Here is a 17883-nt window from a genome sequence, read left to right as displayed (position 1 = left end):
AAAAAAAAAAAAAAAAAAGCCAGGCACGGTGGCTCAAGCCTGTAATCCCAGCGCTGTGGGAGGCTGAGGCGGGTGGATCACGAGGTCAAGAGATCGAGACCATCCTGGTCAACATGGTGAAACCCCGTCTCTACTAAAAAATACAAAAAATTAGCTGGGCATGGTGGTGCGTGCCTGTAATCCCAGTGACTCAGGAGGCTGGGGCAGGAGAATTGCCTGAACCTGGGAGGCGGAGGTTGCGGTGAGCCAAGATTGTGCCATTGCACTCCAGCCTGGGTAACAAGAGTGAAACTCCGTCTCAAAAAAAAAAAAAAAAAACACCTTTTTTTCAAAAATGTATATAGTCTCCCTGTCGCCCAGGAGCTAGAGTGCAGTGGCATGATCTTGGCTCACTGCAACCTCTGCCTCCTGGGTTCAAACAATTCTTGTGCCTCAGCCTCCCAAGTAGCTGGGATTGTGGGCATATGCTACCTGGCCTGGCTAATTTTTTGTATTTTTAGTAGAGATGAGGTTTCACCATGTTGGCCAGGGTGGTCTCAAACTGCTGGCCTCAAGTGATCTGCCCACCTTGGCCTCCCAAAGTGCTAAAATTACAGGCATGAGCTTCTGTACCAGGACAAAAAAAACTTTTATCAGTTAATGATGAATTGACACTACTAAAGAGGCTAGAAATGTACTTAACCTCTGACTTGAGCCCATCAGGGGTTTTCCTACTTTTTGTTTTTGAGACAGTCTTGTTCTGTTGCCTAGGCTAGAGTGCAGTGATGTGATCATAGCTCACTGCAGCCTCAACCTCCCGCACTCAAGCAATTATCCCACCTCAGCCTCCTGAGTGGCTGGGACCACAGGTGTGAGCCACCACACCTGGATAGCTGATTAAAACAAAAAAATAATTTTTTGTAGAGACAGGGTCTCCCTATGTTGCCCAGGATGGGGTTTTCCTACTTTTGACAGACTTTCTTGTTACCATGCTCAACACCATATTAGTCTACAAAATCCCTATTAGCAATTTTGTGGTTTGTTTTTTTTTTCTGAGATGGAGTTTTGCTCTTGTTCCCCAGGCTGGAGTTCAGTGGTGCAATCCTGGCTCACTGCATCCTCTGCCTCCTGGGTTCAAGGGATTATCCTGTCTCACCCTCCCAAGTAGCTGGGATGATAGGTGCCTGCCAGCATGCTTGGTGCATTTTTTGTATTTTTAGTAGAGACGGGGTTTCATTATGTTGGCTAGGGTGGTCTTGAACTCCTTCCTCAGGTTATCCGCCAGTCTCCGCCTCCCAAAGTGCTGGGATTACAGGTGGGAGCCACTGTTCCCAGCCAGCAAGCTTGTTTTCGAGGTTGACCAATCAGCAAAGCGAAGGTGTGATTAATGCAAACTTTGTTTTTAGTTTTAGGATACACAATATTTGCTTTGGTCCACTTGGCCTGTACATCCAAAAATTGGATTCCACTGAAACACAGTCTGTACCCACATTCACACACTGAACATGGAGAAGAGATGTCACAAGAAGCCTGAACCAAAGACCTGTAACATAACCTGCAATGAACTTGCTAAATCACGTAGTTGTGGAGGTTGCGGCTGTTCACACAAAGTGCTATGGATATACCTGCATCACTTACTGGGATTTTCTGACTTATAGTGCAGAACACGTGACACAGGTCTACACAGGATACCTGGGGGTTGTGCATTAATGGGACAGAGTGGGATAACCATTACTTACTTGATTGTAGCTGGTATTAACTGCTGTAACAGATAAGCGAAATCTGTGTCAGTGCTTAAATGTGACTGCTGTGGTTAGGTCTGTTCCCCTTCATGTCTACTATCAGTTCATGTATTATATGACAGGGAACTTCTCCGGCTTCAGCCTCCCAAGTAGCTCAGATTACAGGTGCACACCACCACACCCAGCTAATTTTGTATTTTTCATAGAGATGGGGTTTCACCACGTTGGCCAGGCTGGTCTTGAACTCCTGACCTCCAATAATCTCCCCATCTCGGTCTCCCAAAGTGCTGGCATTATAGGCATGAGCCACTGCACCTGGCTACAGAGAGTTCTAATAGAGAGGCAGAACCACTAAGAACAATAGAAATGACTCTACTATGGCTAGTGCAATGACAGGGCCAGATGAGGGTCCTCTGAAATTAGAAAAGGCTTTCTTGGATGCTAAGTCTTAAAGGCTGGAAAGTCAACTGTCAGGTTGATGTGGGGAAGAGAATCTGGTGTGCATTTATTTATTATTTATATTTCTCCAAAAAAGACATAAACTTACTGGTGTGTATTTTAAAAAGAGGGTCACAGACTGAGCACAGTGACTTGTGTGTAATCCCAGTGCTTTGGGTGGCGAAAACAGGAGGATCACTTGAGGCCAGGAGTTCAAGACCAGCCAGGGCAACAAAGTGAGACCCTGTGTGTTGGTGCATGCCTGGAGTCAGCTACTTGGGGGACTGAAGTGGGAGGATCTCTTGAGTCCAGGAGTTTGAGGCGGCAGTGAGGTATGATTGCACCACTGCACTCCAGCCTGGGGAACAGAGTGAGACTTTGTCTCTAAATAAATAAATAATAAAATAAACAGAGGTCACAGCATAAGCAAACACACTGGCAGAAAATTCCGGGGCATATTTGAAAATTGTCTAGTTTGGTGGAAGTGAAGGGTCTTTAGAAGGGATCAGAGGGAGTGAAGGCTAGAGAGATCAATAGGAGTGAGATTGTGATTGGCTTTGAATACCAATTTAAAGAATATGGATTTAATTTGGTGACAATGAAGAGCCACTGAAGATTTAAGGAGTAAATTAGCATGATCAGTTTTAGATCAATCTGGCTGCAGTGTGGAGCATGGACTGGAGGTAAAATGACAGCAAGGAGGTTATTAGAGTAATCCAAGTGAGAAATGGTGTCCTGGACCACGGTATAGATGGGTGGAATAGAAGGGAATGGATTTGGGAGATTCACTAGACAGTCTTTCTTTTTATTTTCTTTCTTTTTATTTTCGAGAGAGAGTCTTGCTCTGTTGCTCAGGCTGGAGTGTAGTGGTGCAATCTCAGCTCACTGCATCCTCCACCTCCTGGGTTCAAGCAATTCTCCTGCTTCAGCTTCCTGAGTAGCTGGGACTACAGGTGCATGCCACCACACCCAGCTAATTTTTGTATCTTTAGTAGAGACAGGGTTTCACCATGTTGGCCAGGATGGTCTCAATCTCTTGACCTTGTGATCCACTAGCCTCAGCCACCCAAAGTGCTGGGATTACAGGCATGAGCCACTGTGCCTGACTTCAGTAGACAGTCTTATAGGTAGGTCTTGGTGGCTGATTGGATGTGGGAGTAGGGAGGTGAGAGGTAGGAGCCTAGGATGACTGGCAGGGCTGCAGTTGGCTTTGTTCAGTACAAAAGCTCCAATACCCAGGTCTACTCAACTTGCCAGAATAGACATTCTCACCTGCCATCCACTGAAACAGTGTCTCAAAGAGTTAAAGGTTGATCTGCAACAAATAGCTTTTCTTTTCTCAAAAACCCAGTGTTATAATATTGGCTTTTAGCACATCAGGCATCAAGCCCCTTTACTTGGTAACACCACCCCGTCTCCACACCTTTACTCAAGTTTTTTCTGGTATTTGGGATGTACATAACCCTCCTTCCTTCCATTCTATCTTTTCATATATAGCTCAATTTCATTTTTTCTGGCAAGACTGCTCTCAAATTAGACCCAGCCTTCTCCCTCTATATCCTCCCCCAGCACTACTGTGAGCCACTCAGTGGAAGGAATGGGAAGTGGGCTGTCTCTTAAGCATCAGGCAGAGGGCTCAAACTGAGTTGATTTAGCTTTGTAACTTAAACTGCTCAGAGCACAGGGCACTGATGTGGGGAAATGTACCTGTGTAAATGGGGGTGGGGGTGCAGTGCCGAGACTGCTGTGCCAGGCAAATGCACAAAGTTTCATTACTCAGCCCAGCACTGATGACTGGCAATGTCATGAATTACCCTTCTGTTGGTAGAGGGAACAAACCAGCCAATTGTTTGTTTGTTCATCACCAGGAATGCCCTTCCCTCCTCAGCTGACCTAAATCATAGCTATGCAAACCTTCTAGGCTTTGTCCTCTCCTAAATCCTTTAGGAAGTTCCAAGGTGACTCTGCCTCACAGGTCCCTTTCTTTTTGTAATTTATATAGGTGACAATCTGAGCCACACATGTTATGTCATATGGTGTCTCCCGTTAACCAATCCAGCATTATATAGGTCACAGGTCATATAGGTCATGGGTCATATGATGTCTCCCTTTAACCAATTCAGCATTATATAGAGGTAAAAGGACAAACATGCAACAACTACTTTTTTTTTTTGAGACAGAGTTTCACTCTTTTTGCCCAGGCTGGAGTGCCATAGCAAGATTTCGGCTCACTGCAACCTCCGCCTCCTGGGTTCCAGCGATCTCCTGCCTTAGCCTCCGGAGTAGCTGGGATTACAGGCATGCGTCACCACGGCCAGCTAATTTTGCATTTTTTAGTAGAGACAGGGTTTCACCATGGTGGCCAGGCTGGCCTCGAACTCCTGACCTCAGGTGATCCTCCCACCTCGGCCTTCCATAGTACTGGAATTACAGGCGTAAGCCACCATGCCTGGCCGCGACCAATACCTTTTTAACCCAAGCCCCCAGTGAAACTCTTTCTCTGTCGTCAAATGGACACCGGGCCACAGGAACCCAGGAGGATCAGAGGCTCCCGAGGCCTAATGTTAGTTGCAACGAAGCCAATCATGTCGCCCTAGAACAGCAGGACCCTAGAACAGCAGGACGGATAAACTAACCTGGAAGGGGTAAACCTCGAAGCCAAAAGGACACAGCGTGTCCTCGATTTTCTGCTTCAGCTCTGCTACTTTCGGCTCCATAGCGCACGTTACACGCCGAGGTTGCTGGGGAATGAAGTCTCAAGGACTACTGAGCCGTTACGTTTTAAGGCAGCTTCGACTACGTTTCCCAGATAGCATTGGGTCCAGTAGCGGGACATTATTGACTATGCGCCATGCATCTTGGGATGCGTAGTTTGTTTGATCCTTGGAGACAGCCAAGCGGAATCAGGAGGACTCAGTTTCCCAGTAAGCTTAACGATGGGTGTGTGCATGTACACTACGTTCCTCCGCCTCCATTGCCGGTTGTGTTCGCTAGAGGCGAACTCAGTTTCCCAGGTGGCCCTGCGGCAGCCAGTCCAGAGTTGGACTTTAGAAACCAAGACGAAGTTTTGAACTCGGCGGCGGCAGTTGTCGCTTGCACAGGTTTGGCGTGATAGCGTCAGTGTACTTGTTCTGGGGAGGTCTTGATCAGGTTCTGGCACCTTCAACCCCCACCTGATATCTGCGTATCATCAGAATATCTCGCTTTTCCTCCAGTTCCCCAAGAACTTCCCTCCTTTCCCTAGTCCCCGAATCGCAGTTTTGGTCTGATAGTGCATCCCCCTATCCCGAATGTTGCATCCTCACTTCCCTCTTTCCATCTACCGTGGTGGCTTTTCCTGGGCTGTACATTGGATATTCCCAGCTGGGAGAGCAAGCACAAGACACCAGGGAGCCAGACCCTTGCCGCTCCCCGCCACAGGATATGAGTAGGAGCCTCAGCTGGTTTGAGCAGCTCAGTGTGCTTCTCAACGCTACTGATGGAAAAGTGTCCCAAATTAAGGTGAGGCGTCGGTGGAGGCCCCCAGTTTGCGTGGGCAGGTTAAGGGACTCTCAGAGCTCATTGGCCCGTGCAACTGTTTGTTTTATAGCTGCGGATCCCTCTGGGGGTCTCCACCGCAGGTAAGTAATGTCTCTTTCTACTTCCAACCCCTTTCTCTTTCTGTGCCTTCTTCCAGTGCCTTCCAAATTCCAACTCTGTCCTTTCCTAAACTCTGTTTCCCCACACAGACCCTGCACTTAACCCTTCCTTATTCCCTCAACAGGGGACCGGTCTGAAACCTGGATTTCCTCTCACTACTTGCCTCTGCAGTTAGGAGTCCAAGCTCAACAGCTTTGGGCTTTAGAGACTCCCACAGCCTCGCAAAGGCTGAGCTGGCCTGAGTCCTATAGCCCATCCTCTCTCTCTAAGATGAAGTTACTATTCTATGATCCCAGGTTCAATCTCAGGCTCAGGTAAGTCTTGGAGTCCTTGGTGTGTATTGTGATGTTTGTGTGAGATGAGGATACTAGGGGTTGGGAAAATCTGTTACACAGTAGCTCATGTGTTTTTTTCTGCCTGGGTAGGGGACTGAGGCACTAAGGCAGGTAGTGCAGGGCCTGCTAGAAGAGTGAGAGCAGCAGAAGTACCAGATCAGTGTCCTGGAAGGTATTTGGCCAGTTCTTTTCTTTGTACACACAACTTCATATGTATGCACACAATTTTGCCACACACATGTTATATGTGTACATATATCTTGATTTGCAAGTAGAGTATGTAGGGCTCTTCTGAAACTCTTAGAGAGGATGATCCCCAACTAGTCCCACTATAGTATCATATTAAGATTGCTGCAGGGGGGCCTAAAGGGGAGGGCTGAGATGGGCCTTCTGAGCCAGGTGTGGAAGCAAGCCCAAGTTCAGATGCAATCAGGACCAGGAAAGTGCAGTACTACCAATGGCCTTCCTCAGGAGCTGCAGACTGAGTAAGTGATAGGTAAGACCTTGCCTTCTTCTTCTTTTTTTTTTTTTGAGACAGAGTTTCGCTCTTGTTGCCCAGGCTGGAGTACAATGGCGTGATCTTGGCTCACTGCAACCTCCGCCTCCCAGGGTCAGGCAGTTCTCCTGCCTCAGCCTCCCTAGTAGCTGGGATTCAGGTGCCCGCCACCATGCCTGGCTAATTTTGTATTTTTAGTAGAGACAGGTTTCATCATTTTGGCCAGGCTGGTCTCAAACTCCTGACCTCAAATGATCTACCTGCCTTGGCCTTGCAAAGTGCTGGGATTATAGGTGTGAGCCACCACACCCGGCCTGGAAAGTCTTCTTGTTCTCCCATTAAGTGACCATGGCTCCAACTGCCTGAGCTACTGAGAAGTCTGGCCAAGTATTTTGTTGCACTCTGCCTCTCATGATGTGAGTTTAGTCTCTTCAGTCACTTTGGAAGCTTCCCAATAGCTGAGCCAGAATGTTTCTGTCTCAGTTTTCAGCACCAGGCTGGTCACAGGCAGGGAGGGAGAAGGAAAGAAGTTGGGGAACAGCCCCCTTACATTCTTTCTCATCTGCAGGCCAGCACCAGGAGCTGCTGCTGAAACAGCTGGCTGAGGGATGACAGTCTCAGGCCTGCAGTTATAAGGTAGGACTAGGATCAGACTCGTCTCTGCATATTTCTCTATGGAGGATCTTTCCTTTCTCTATTTTTCTTGTTCTGCACACAGGCCAGGATACTTTCTCTTGTCCTATCTCCATCCCTCTCTTTCCTGTGCTGATTCTTTCTCTTTCCAGAGCTCTTTTTCCTAACCATTCTGCTCCCTGCCGTGAGAAACTGTCCTCGCCCACATGAGGGTTCCAAGTGTGCTGAAGATGACAGTCATGGGGAAGGAGAGAGGGAGAGGTTTTGTTCCACCTGAGCCCATGATCTGACAGATGTTGGAGCAGTTGCAAAGTGGCCAGGAAGGCAACGGTCATACCCTGGAGGCTGCCAGGACAGAGGACCAAGATGCCTGGAGGAAGCACAATCTCTTCAGGTCAGGGAGTGTGGGCGCTGTGCCAGTGGAGGGGATTTGTCTCAAAGTTCGGGCACTGGGGACCAAAGTTCAGCTATTCTAGATTTGGCTTGGGCTTATGGGGGCAGTATGAGTATCTGGACTGTAGCCCATAAGGGCATTCTTTACTTGATACGGAGTTACTGAGGTACCTTTATATGTTTGGATGTTAAAGAGGGAGGAGATTGGCTGGTCATGGTAGCTCATGCCTATAATCACAGCACTTTGGGAGGCCGAGTTGTGCAGATTACCTGAGGTCAAAAGTTCAAGACCGCCAGGCATGGTGGCTCATGCCTGTAATCCCAGCACTTTGGGAGGCCAAGGTGGGCAGATCAGCTGAGGTTGGGAGTTCGAGATCAGCCTGACCAACATAGAGAAACCCCATCTCTACTAAAAATACAAAATTAGCTGAGCGTGGTGGCGCATGCCTGTAATCCCAGCTACTGGGGAGGCTGAGGCAGGAGAATCACTTAAACCCAGGAGGTGGAGGTTGCAGTGAGCTGAGATTGCGCCATTGTATTCCAGCCTGGGCAACAAGAGCAAAACTCTGTCTCAAAAAAAAAAAAAAAAAAAAAAAAAGTTCAAGACCAGCTTGCCTAACATGGTGAAACTCCATCTCTGCAAAAATTAGCTGGGCATGATGGCAGGCGTCTGTAATCCCGGCAACTTGGGAGGCTGAGGTGGGAGAATTACTTGAACCCAGGAGGTAGAGCCGAGATCACGCCATTACACTCCAGCCTGGGTGACAGAGTGGCACTCTGTCTCAAAAAAAAAAAGGGAGGAGACCAGAGTCCTAGTCTCAGGCAGGAGGACAGTTCTGTGCTGGAAGGGCCCCCTTGACACATCATCATCATCTCTGTTTCTGGTTCTGTTTCCCTTTCCAGGACCTCCATTTGTGTTCTCCAATCTAAGCTGTTTCTGGGCTGCCCGCCCCTCCCCTCTTGATGTAGCTGTTATCTGTCCTCTCTACTGAGGCTTTTCACTGCCTGCCCACCCTTGCCCCCAAACTGCAATAAAATGATTTAACCCTCCTTGATGTGTTTTCTATGAGTCAGCACCACATGGGATAGAATCAGCTATACCTGTTAATCTTCCTGTTACTTGAAGTGCTTTCTATGACCTCTACTCTTGAAATCCAAGTTCATAGACATTTATAACTGTACTGTTTGTTGTTGTTGTTGTTGAGATGGAGTCTTGCTGTGTCACTCAGGCTGGAGTGCAGTGGTGCCATCGCAGCTCGCTGCAACCTCCGCCTCCCAAGTTCAAGCGGTTTTCCTGCCTCAGCCTCCCGCGTAGCTGGGATTATGGGCACGCGCTACCATGCCTGGCTAATTTTTATATTTTTAGTAGAGACAGGGTAGCTAGTCTTAAACTTGTGACCTCAAGTGATCCTCTTCCTTTGGCCTCCCAAAGTGCTGGGATTACAGGTGTGAGCCACTGTGCTTGGCCTACAGTTGTACCTTCTGAGTGCAAGCTCAGTTGAACTTGGAAAGAGATGGGAGCTCCCATTCTAGTGAGTAGAATGAGGTAGGACACTGCTCTGGGGCAGTAGTGCTGAGGGATGCAAAGGAGAATGAGATATTCTGGTGGGACCTGGATCTGGACAGGAGGAGGCTACCTTTCCTCATCTCCAGCTTCTGCCTTTTTTTTTTTTTTTTGAGACAAGATCTCACTCCGTTGCCCACACTGGAGTGCAGTAACATGATCTTGGCTCACTGCAGCCTTTCCCTCCTGGGCTAAAGCAATCCTCCTACCTTAGCCTCCCAAGTAATAATATATGGGATTACAGGCGCACGCCATCCATCATGCCTGGCTAATTTTTTTTTTTTTTGAGGCGGAGTTTCACTCTTATTACCCAGGCTGGAGTGCAATGGCGCAATCTCGGCTCACCGCAACCTCCGCTTCCTGGGTTCAAGCAATTCTCTTGCCTCAGCCTCCCGAGTAGCTAGGACTACAGGCATGCGCCACCATGCCCAGCTAATTTTTGTATTTTTACTAGAGACGGGGTTTCACTGTGTTGACCAGGATGGTCTCGATCTCTTGACCTTGTGATCCCCCTGTCTCGGCCTCCCAAAGTGCTGGGATTATAGGCGTGAGCCACCGCACCTGGCGCCTGGCTAATTTTTTTGTATTTTTTCTAGAGATGGGGTTTCACCATGTTGCCCAGGCTGGTCTCGAACTCCTGGGCTCAACTGATCCCCCTGCTTTGGCCTTCAAAAGTGTTGGGATTACAGGTGTGAGCTCCATGCCTGGCCCCAGCTTCTGCCGCTTGAGTCTCTTTCCAGCATCTTCACACATCATCCTTAGCAGCCCAGACTGCATTTCTGTAGCAGCCTCTTCCCTGGTCTCTTCTTTCAGTGTCTCTGCCTTTAATCCAGTGGCTTTAAGAATTTTTTGGGCCAGGCACGGTGGCTCATGCCTGTAATCCCAGCACTTTGGGAGGTCAAGGTGGGCTGATCACCTGAGGTCAGGAGTTCAAGACCAGCCTGGCCAAGATGGCAAAACCCTGTCTCTACTGAAAATACAAAAATTAGCCGGGTGTGGTGGTGTGTGCTATTCCAGAGGCTGAGGCAGGGGAATCGCTTGAACCCAGGAGGCAGAGATTGTAGTGAGCTGAGATCACACCACTGCACTCCAGCCTGGGTGACAGAGCAAGACTCCATCTCAAAACAAAAATTGGCTGTGAAATAAGAAATACAACAGTAAGAAATACAATTTACTGGCTGGGCATGGTGGCTCACACCTGTAATCCCAGCACTTGGGATGCCAAGGCAGGTGGATCACGAGGTCAAGAGTTCAAGACCAGCCTGGCTATCATGGTGAAACCCGGTCTCTACCAAAATTACAAAAATTAGCCGAGCATGGTGGCAGGTGCCTGTAATCCCAGCTACTTGGGAGGCTGAGGCAGAGAATTGCATAAACCCGGGAGGCGAAGGTTGAAGTGAGCTGTGATCACATCACTGCACTCCAGCCTGGGTGACAGAGCGAGACTTGGTCTCAAGAAAAAAAAAAAAGAAATACAATTTATATTGTGACATAGTAAATATTTGTTTAGATTTATTAAGTGAAACTAAAATTTTATGATTTAATTTTTTCCTTAGTAGAAGTGATATACTCTGATATTTTCTATTTATTATATTTCATTTAAAAATGCCTTGTGACTAATGATCCTGATCCTTTCACTACTTGGACAACGTGGAACATGGACTGCGTGGGTCCATTTTTTTTTTTTTTTGGAGATAGAGTTTCACTCTGTTATTCAGGCTGGAGTGCTGTGGTGAGATCACAGCTCACTGGAGCCTCAGCTTCCTGGGATCAAGCGATCCTTCCACCTCAGCCTCCCAAGTATCGAGGACCACAGGCATGCGCCACCATGCACAGCTAATTTTTTGTACTTTTTGTAAAGACAGGGTTTCACCGTCTTACCCAGGCTAGTCTCGAACTCCTGGGCTTAAGTGATTTTCCTGCCTCAGTCTCCAAAAGCCCAAAATTTGGGATTACAGCCTGAGCCAACATACCCAACCTCAACAGAAATATTAAATAGAAATGTGGAAAATTGTTATTTGAGCTGTCACCAGGTGGCAGCACATGATTTATTCCCATCTCTTTCCAAGTTCCATTGAGCTTGTACTCAGAAGGTACAGCTGTAGGCTGAGCGCAGTGGCTCACACCTTTAATCCCAGAACTTTGGGAGGCCAAGGCAGGGGGATCACTTGAGATCAGAAGCCTTTGGTCAGGGGGACTGGGCTGGGGTGATCTCTCTTCTCCCTTCAGAGATTCTGTGAGCTACCTACCAATTAATCTTCCTAACACTGCCCTGTTTAGTTTATGGTCCTGCTCAAGAATAGCTCTCACAACATAAACAAAGGACAAATCTGAAAATTGGCATTTAAGCCCAACCCACATGCAGCCTCTTCTCTCTCCAATATCTCCTACCACACTTCTTTGCTTCTTTTTATTTTTTGAGACAGGGTCTTGCTCTGCTGTCCAGGCTGGAGTGCAGTGGCACCATCCACAGCTAACTGTAGCCCTGACCTCCTGGGCTCAGGTGATCTTCCAGCCTCAGCCTACCAAGCAGCTAGGACCACAAGTACATGCCACCATGCCAGGCTAACTTTTTTTCTGTACAGACAGGGTCTTGCTTTGTTGCCCAGGCTGGTCTCAATCTCCTGGCCTCAAGTGATCCACCTTGGCCTCCCAAAGTGCTGGGATTACAGAAATGAATTACCGTGCCTGGCCATATTTCTTAAACTTTATTGCCACTAGGAATGCATACCACCTATACTCTTCCAGGAGGATGGGAGTCTAAAGATGTCTGAAAAGGGGTCTCTAACCCCTGGGAGTGCTGATACAGAAAAGCCCATACTGCTTGCTCTTGCCCTCCTCCTGTTCCAGTTTCCTCACGCATAAGATTATGAGCTACTGAGGTCCAGGCACATGGAAAGAGTGAAGAAATATGTGCCTGTTGAACAGCCGGGCAAAATTCTTAGCTGAAATCAGTGGCTCATATCTGTAATCCCTGCACCCTGGGAGACCGAGGTGGGTGGATCACTTGAGTCCAGGAGTTCCAGACCAGCCTGGGCAACATGGCAAACTGTCTCTACAAAAAATTGGGCTGGGTGCGGTGGCTCACGCCCGTAATCCAAGCACTTCTGGAGGCCGAGGTGGGCAAATCATGAGGTCAAGAGATTGAGATCATCCTGGCCAATACAGTGAAACCCTGTCTCTGCTAAAAATAAAAAAAATAGGCCAGGTGCTGTGGCTCACACCTGTAATCCCAGCACTTTGGGAGGCTGAGGTGGGTGGATCACCTGAGGTCAGGAGTTTGAGACCAGCCTGGCCAACAAGGTGAAACTCCATCTCTTAAAAAAAAAAAAAAAAATTAGCTGGGTGTGGTGGCACATACCTGTAGTCCCAGCTACTAGGGAGGCTGAGGCAGGAGAATTACTTGAATCTGGGAATCTGAGATTGCAGTAAGCCGAGATGGCAGTACTGCACTCCAGTCTGGTCACAGAGGAAGTCTCAATATTAGAAAAAAAAAAAAAAAAAAAAATGGGCCGGGCGCGGTGGCTCAAGCCTGTAATCCCAGCACTTTGGGAGGCCGAGGCGGGTGGATCACGAGGTCAAGAGATCCAGACCATCCTGGTCAACATGGTGAAACCCCGTCTCTACTAAAACTACAAAAAATTAGCTGGGCATGGTGGTGTGCACCTCTAGTCCCAGCTATACCCTGGAGGCTGAATTGGGAGGATCATCTTAGTCCAGGAGTTTGAGGCTGCAAGTGAACCATGATCACCACCGCACTCCATCCTGGGCGACAGAGTGAGACCCTTCTTAAAAAAAAAAAAAAAAAAACCCCAAAAAAACCCAGAAAAACAAAACCCAACAAAAAACCCCAACTTATTCCCCACCAGCTTTCTTTCAAAATCTGTTTTCAAGCTAGCTGAAGTGTTATCTCCTCTAAGCCTTCACCGAATCGAATCTCTTAGTCCTGATTAATTGCTTCCCTAGCATTTTGTTTAGCTCTACTGATTGCTCTATTTCGAGTCGCTATTATTTATATATATTTTTCCTCCTCACTATACTGAGATCCTGCAGGACGCCGCATTCTTACCGCTTTTCTTTACTCGCCAATACCTTGACCAACCCGAAAGCAGCGCCAGTCTATTCCATTTTCAATTGGTTTTATAAGTTACCAATCGTTTCTGTGTTTAACATATTTATTGGTCCATCTTGTGTTTACCGCCCCGCCCTCTAAGAGGCGCCTGGACTTGGGTTTCCCCCAGGTGTATTCCCTCCTCCTCGGTTCCGCCTTTCCCACACACAGCTTCTTCTGTTTTTACCTCGCCTTCCTCCCTATTCGTTCCCTTCGTTCTCCGGAGTTGGCGCCTACGGCTGTTGATTGGCTTTTCTGGACGCCCATTGTGCCCACCCTCATACCACGTGGCATTCCTAGCGCTAATTGGGCAATTCCACTAGCTCGTTTATCAGGAGTTGACGGTTGATTGGCTACTCTGAGGGAGGGCTTGAGGGGGGCGTGGCCAGCCGAGACCCCGCCTCCGGCCCCCCTGCTGGGCCGGGCAGGCGTTTCAGTCTCTCGCGGCCCGGGAGCTCAGCAGCGCTACCAGTTGCCTTCTTGGTTTCTCTGGTCGGATTGTCCTCCTGGCCCCGCCAAACAGGCGGGGGGAGCGGCCCCGACTGTGGGGCCATGGCAGTAGCCTCCTCGTTCTCCGCCGCCGCTAGCTCCGCTGAGTCGCCGGCTTCTGCGCGAGGGACTCCCACCGCCTCCGCAGGCTAAGGAGCCGCTGCCACCACCGAGCTGTGAGGGTTACTATGCTCCCTCTTTGCCGCCGCCTCCCCCTCCTGCCCGAGCAGGCACCCCTCTGGCTGCTCAGTCCTGCCTCAGGTAAAGTGAAGAGAGGACGGGGGACACAACCCCCGGCATCCCGCCCGGCCCGCGCGCGCTGTCGCTCCACCTCCTCGGTCCCGGAGCAGAGGGGCTTGCGTCCCTCCGAACCCGACGGCACCCCTCGGCTTCCCAGAGGTCCCCTTCTCAGCGGCGGCGGACGCTCCCTTCCCGGCCGCTTTCCCCTTTCCTTCTCACTTCCCTCAGGCTCCCTGCCACGTCTGTTCCCCCTTAGAACCTGGGAACCCATTAGAAGTTACCTCGCTCGCATTAGAGACCTTTCTCACTTCAGATATTCAGGGATCTTTCGTTTTCTCGGAAAACTCTTGTTTCAGAGACTTCCAGCTCCCCTCTGAGCGCCTCCCTGCTCCCATACCCGCTTCTGCCTCAGAGATCTGGGCTTCTTCACTTGACTTCACTCAGACACACTCTTCCCTCGAAACGGTTCACCTCTACACGGGAAAACACTTCCCTCCCCTCAGACCCTACTGCCTTCCCCCCTTCTTTCCTTCCTTGTCATCATCTCCACTGCTTTCCTCTCTCTGCTTTTTACGCTTCAGTTTGAAGACTGAACTAAGCCAGTGTTTAGATTTTGCTAGAAGTGGAACCCAGGTTTGTGTAATTTAAAAAGCTTTAAATGGTATACCGCTGAGAAGAACTTGCTGAGGAATTTGGACTTTATGCTACGGGCATGGGGAGCCGTTGAAGGTTTTGTAAGCAGGAGTTTGGTATGATTGCATTATCTCTGGTGAAAATATAGAGGAAGGATTGAAGGTGAAGACCTTGTAGAGGCGGAAAGGCCAGGCAGGCAGAAAACGAGTGTGCTCATCCAGGCGGGAGAGAATGGCACGAAATTCCAAGAGGTTTCAAATAGAGTTGAGTGGAATAGTAGGAAGTTTCTGACTTGGGTGATGGTGTGAGTCGGTAGTGTTAATTGAAATAGGGAACACAGTATCTGGCCATACCACCCTGAACTTGCCCGATCTCGTCTCAAATAGGGAGCATAAATAAGCAATGTTGAGGGAAGGTAATGAATTTTTTTTTTTTTTTTTGAGACGAAGTCTGGCTCTTGTCCCCCAGGCTAGAGTGCAGTGGCCCGATCTGCTCACTGCAACCTCCGTCTCCCAGGTTCAAGCCATTCTCCTGCCTCAGCCTCCTGAGGAGCTGGGATTACAGGCACCTGCCACCATGCCTGGCTAATTTTTGCATTTTTAGTAGATATGGGATTTCACCATGTTGGCTAGGCTGGTCTTGAGCTCCTGACCTCAGGTGGTCTGCCTGCCTCGGCCTCCCAAAGTGCTAGGATTACATGCACAAGCCACCACCACTCTCAGCCATGAATTTGGTTTTGAACAAGTTAAGTTTCAGGGTTGTTTGTTTTTGAGACAGAGTCTCATTCTGTCACTCAGGCTGGAGTGCAGTGGCATGATTTTGGCAAACTTCAACCTCTTCCACCTGGGTTCAAGCAATTCTGCCTAAGCTTCCTGAATAGCTGGGATTACAGGCATGTGCCACCAGGCCCAGCTAATTTTTGTACTTTTAGTAGAGATGGGGTTTCCCCATGTTGGCCAGGCTGGTCTCGAACGTCTGACCTCAGGTGATCTGCCTGCCTTGGCCTCTCACAGTGCTGGGGTTACAGTCGTGAGCTGCTGCTCTTAGCCGAGTTTGAGGTGTTTTGATATCACTGTGGGTAGCTGGAAATTCGGATCTGAAAATTGGGAGAAAGCTTGGACCCAGATACATAAATTTAGAGGGTCAAGAGAATACATGGGGGATATTTGCATGCCTTAGTATGGAATGGTAATACTGAAAGAGGAGAAGCACTGTGGACCAGAAGGAGCATCATTGTTTGAAAGGTAATAGACACTGAAAAAGGGAATGGGACAAGAACTAGAACGTAACAGTATTATCATAGGAGCCAAAGAAAGGATTTCAGGAAGGGAGGGGGTGACTATCAATGTCCTGTGCTCCAGAGGTCCAGCTGAATAAGAATTAAGAAGCCCTGGCCGGGCATAGTGGCTCACACCTGTAATCCAAGCACTTTGGAGGCCAAGGCGGGCGGATCACCTGAGGTTGGGAGTTCAAGACCAGTCTGACCAACATGGTGAAACCCCATGTTATTAAAAAAAAAAAGAAGCCCTGAATTTTCTTTTTTTTTCTTTGGTGGCAGAGTCTCACTCTGTCACCCAGGCTGGAGTGCAGTGGCGCAATCTTGGCTCACTGCAGCCTCCAGATCTCAGGCAATCTTTCCACCTCAGCCTTCTGAGTAACTGGGAACACAGGCAGGAGCCACCACACCCAGATAATTTTTTGTAAAGATGGGATTTATCTGTGTTGCCTAGGCTGGTCACAAACTCCTGAGCTCAAAGCTATCTGCCTTCCTTGGCCTCCCAAATTGCTGAGGTTAGAGGCATGAGCCACCGTGCCCCACCTGCCCTGAATTTAGCAATTAGGAGGTCACTTGTTTCCTCTGAAAGGCAGTTTTGGTAGGATGGCAGTGAAGGCAGTAGTGAGATCATGATGGATTGAGTTATTAATAAGAGGAAGTGAGTAAAATCATTATCCAGAGTTTGATTGTGAAGGAGAGCTAATACTAATGAAACTTGTCTTTATTGAGAATATACTATATGCCAGGTACATAAAGACGCTTTTTTTTTTTTTTTTTTTTTTTTTTTGGAGTCGGAGTTTGGTGCTTGTTGCCCAGGCTGGAGTGCAATGGCGCGATCTCGGCTCACCGCAACCTCCGCCTCCTGGGTTCAGGCAATTCTCCTGCCTCAGCCTCCTGAGTAGCTGAGATTACAGGCACGCGCCACCATGCCCAGCTAATGTTTTTTGTATTTTTAGTAGAGACGGGGTTTCACCATGTTGACCAGGATGGTCTCGATCTCTTGACCTCGTGATCCACCCGCCTCGGCCTCCCAAAGTGCTGGGATTACAGGCTTGAGCCACCGCGCCCGGCAAAGACGCTTTATAGATCACAACAGGCTTGTCGTTTAGATGTCAGTATCCCTCTTTTACAGTTGACAATACTGAAGACAAGGATTTGAGCAGGTATGTCAAGTTCTGAAACCTGTGTTCCTTCCATTAGGGCCCATGTGTGTTTTACTTTTCAGTACAGATGAAACAATTCTGTAAGTTGAGGGGAAAGTTCATCTAGGAAATATGTCAGGCATTTTGTCCTTTGACACCAAAAAGATAGAAGTGAAAATGGATAACAATGTGGTAGAAGGGAAGGAAGGTGAAGGAGTTTGAAAAATGGTCATATTGATGTGATCAGTTATCTGTGGAGAAGTCAGTTTGGAGACTGAAGACACTATGGCGAGTTTCTGACTTGAGTATTATGGCCATAGGAATCTTAAATGGAAAATGAAACAGAATAAAGATTTAATAAAAAAAGATTGTTGGCCAGGTGTGGTGGCACAGCTTGGATTTTTTAATCCCAGCACTTTGGTAGGCTGAGGTGGGAGAATTACTTGACCCAGGAGTTTGAGATCAGCATGGGCAACATCATGAGACCTCGTCTCTACTGAAAATTTAAAAATTAGCCGGGCGCGGTGGCTCAAGCCTGTAATCCCAGCACTTTGGGAGGCCGAGGCGGGTGGATCACGAGGTCAAGAGATCGAGACCATCCTGGTCAACATGGTGAAACCCCGTCTCTACTAAAAATACAAAAAGTTAGCTGGGCATGGTGGCGCGTGCCTGTAATCCCAGCTACTCAGGAGGCTGAGGCAGGAGAATTGCCTGAACCCAGGAGGTGGAGGTTGCGGTGAGCCGAGATCGCGCCATTGCACTCCAGCCTGGGT

The 17883-nt window shown here is 48.5% G+C and overlaps 2 protein-coding genes and 1 long non-coding RNA gene across 4 annotated transcripts in view; 2 read left to right on the top strand and 1 right to left on the bottom strand.

Moving 5' to 3' along the window:
- MMACHC (metabolism of cobalamin associated C) overlaps window positions 1-5005 on the bottom strand; it is an 8193-nt gene extending 3188 nt beyond the window's left edge. The window contains exon 1 of the mRNA XM_032247399.1: window positions 4796-5005. Coding sequence (XP_032103290.1) covers window positions 4796-4876 — 81 coding nt within the window. The 5' untranslated portion in view covers window positions 4877-5005. The remainder of the gene's footprint in view (window positions 1-4795) is intronic.
- A 119-nt stretch (window positions 5006-5124) lies between these two features.
- LOC116529479 lies at window positions 5125-8705 on the top strand. The gene is made up of 5 exons (XR_004259518.1): window positions 5125-5260; window positions 5523-5779; window positions 5923-6112; window positions 6224-6305; window positions 8559-8705. It is a non-coding gene; the product is annotated as an uncharacterized LOC116529479 (long non-coding RNA).
- A 4886-nt stretch (window positions 8706-13591) lies between these two features.
- The window catches only part of TESK2 (testis associated actin remodelling kinase 2), a 158284-nt gene continuing 153992 nt past the window's right edge, over window positions 13592-17883 (top strand). For both annotated transcript variants that reach the window (XM_032247382.1, XM_032247381.1), the window contains exon 1: window positions 13592-14080. The gene's annotated coding sequence lies outside the window, so the exon portion shown is untranslated. The remainder of the gene's footprint in view (window positions 14081-17883) is intronic.

This window comes from Sapajus apella, unplaced genomic scaffold, assembly GCF_009761245.1.
Source record: "Sapajus apella isolate SASKATOON/1434 unplaced genomic scaffold, GSC_monkey_1.0 scaffold62, whole genome shotgun sequence".
In the NCBI taxonomy this organism is placed as follows: domain Eukaryota; kingdom Metazoa; phylum Chordata; class Mammalia; order Primates; family Cebidae; genus Sapajus; species Sapajus apella.
Note: the sequence above shows the minus strand (reverse complement) of the source record. Positions and strands in the feature narration are given on the sequence as shown.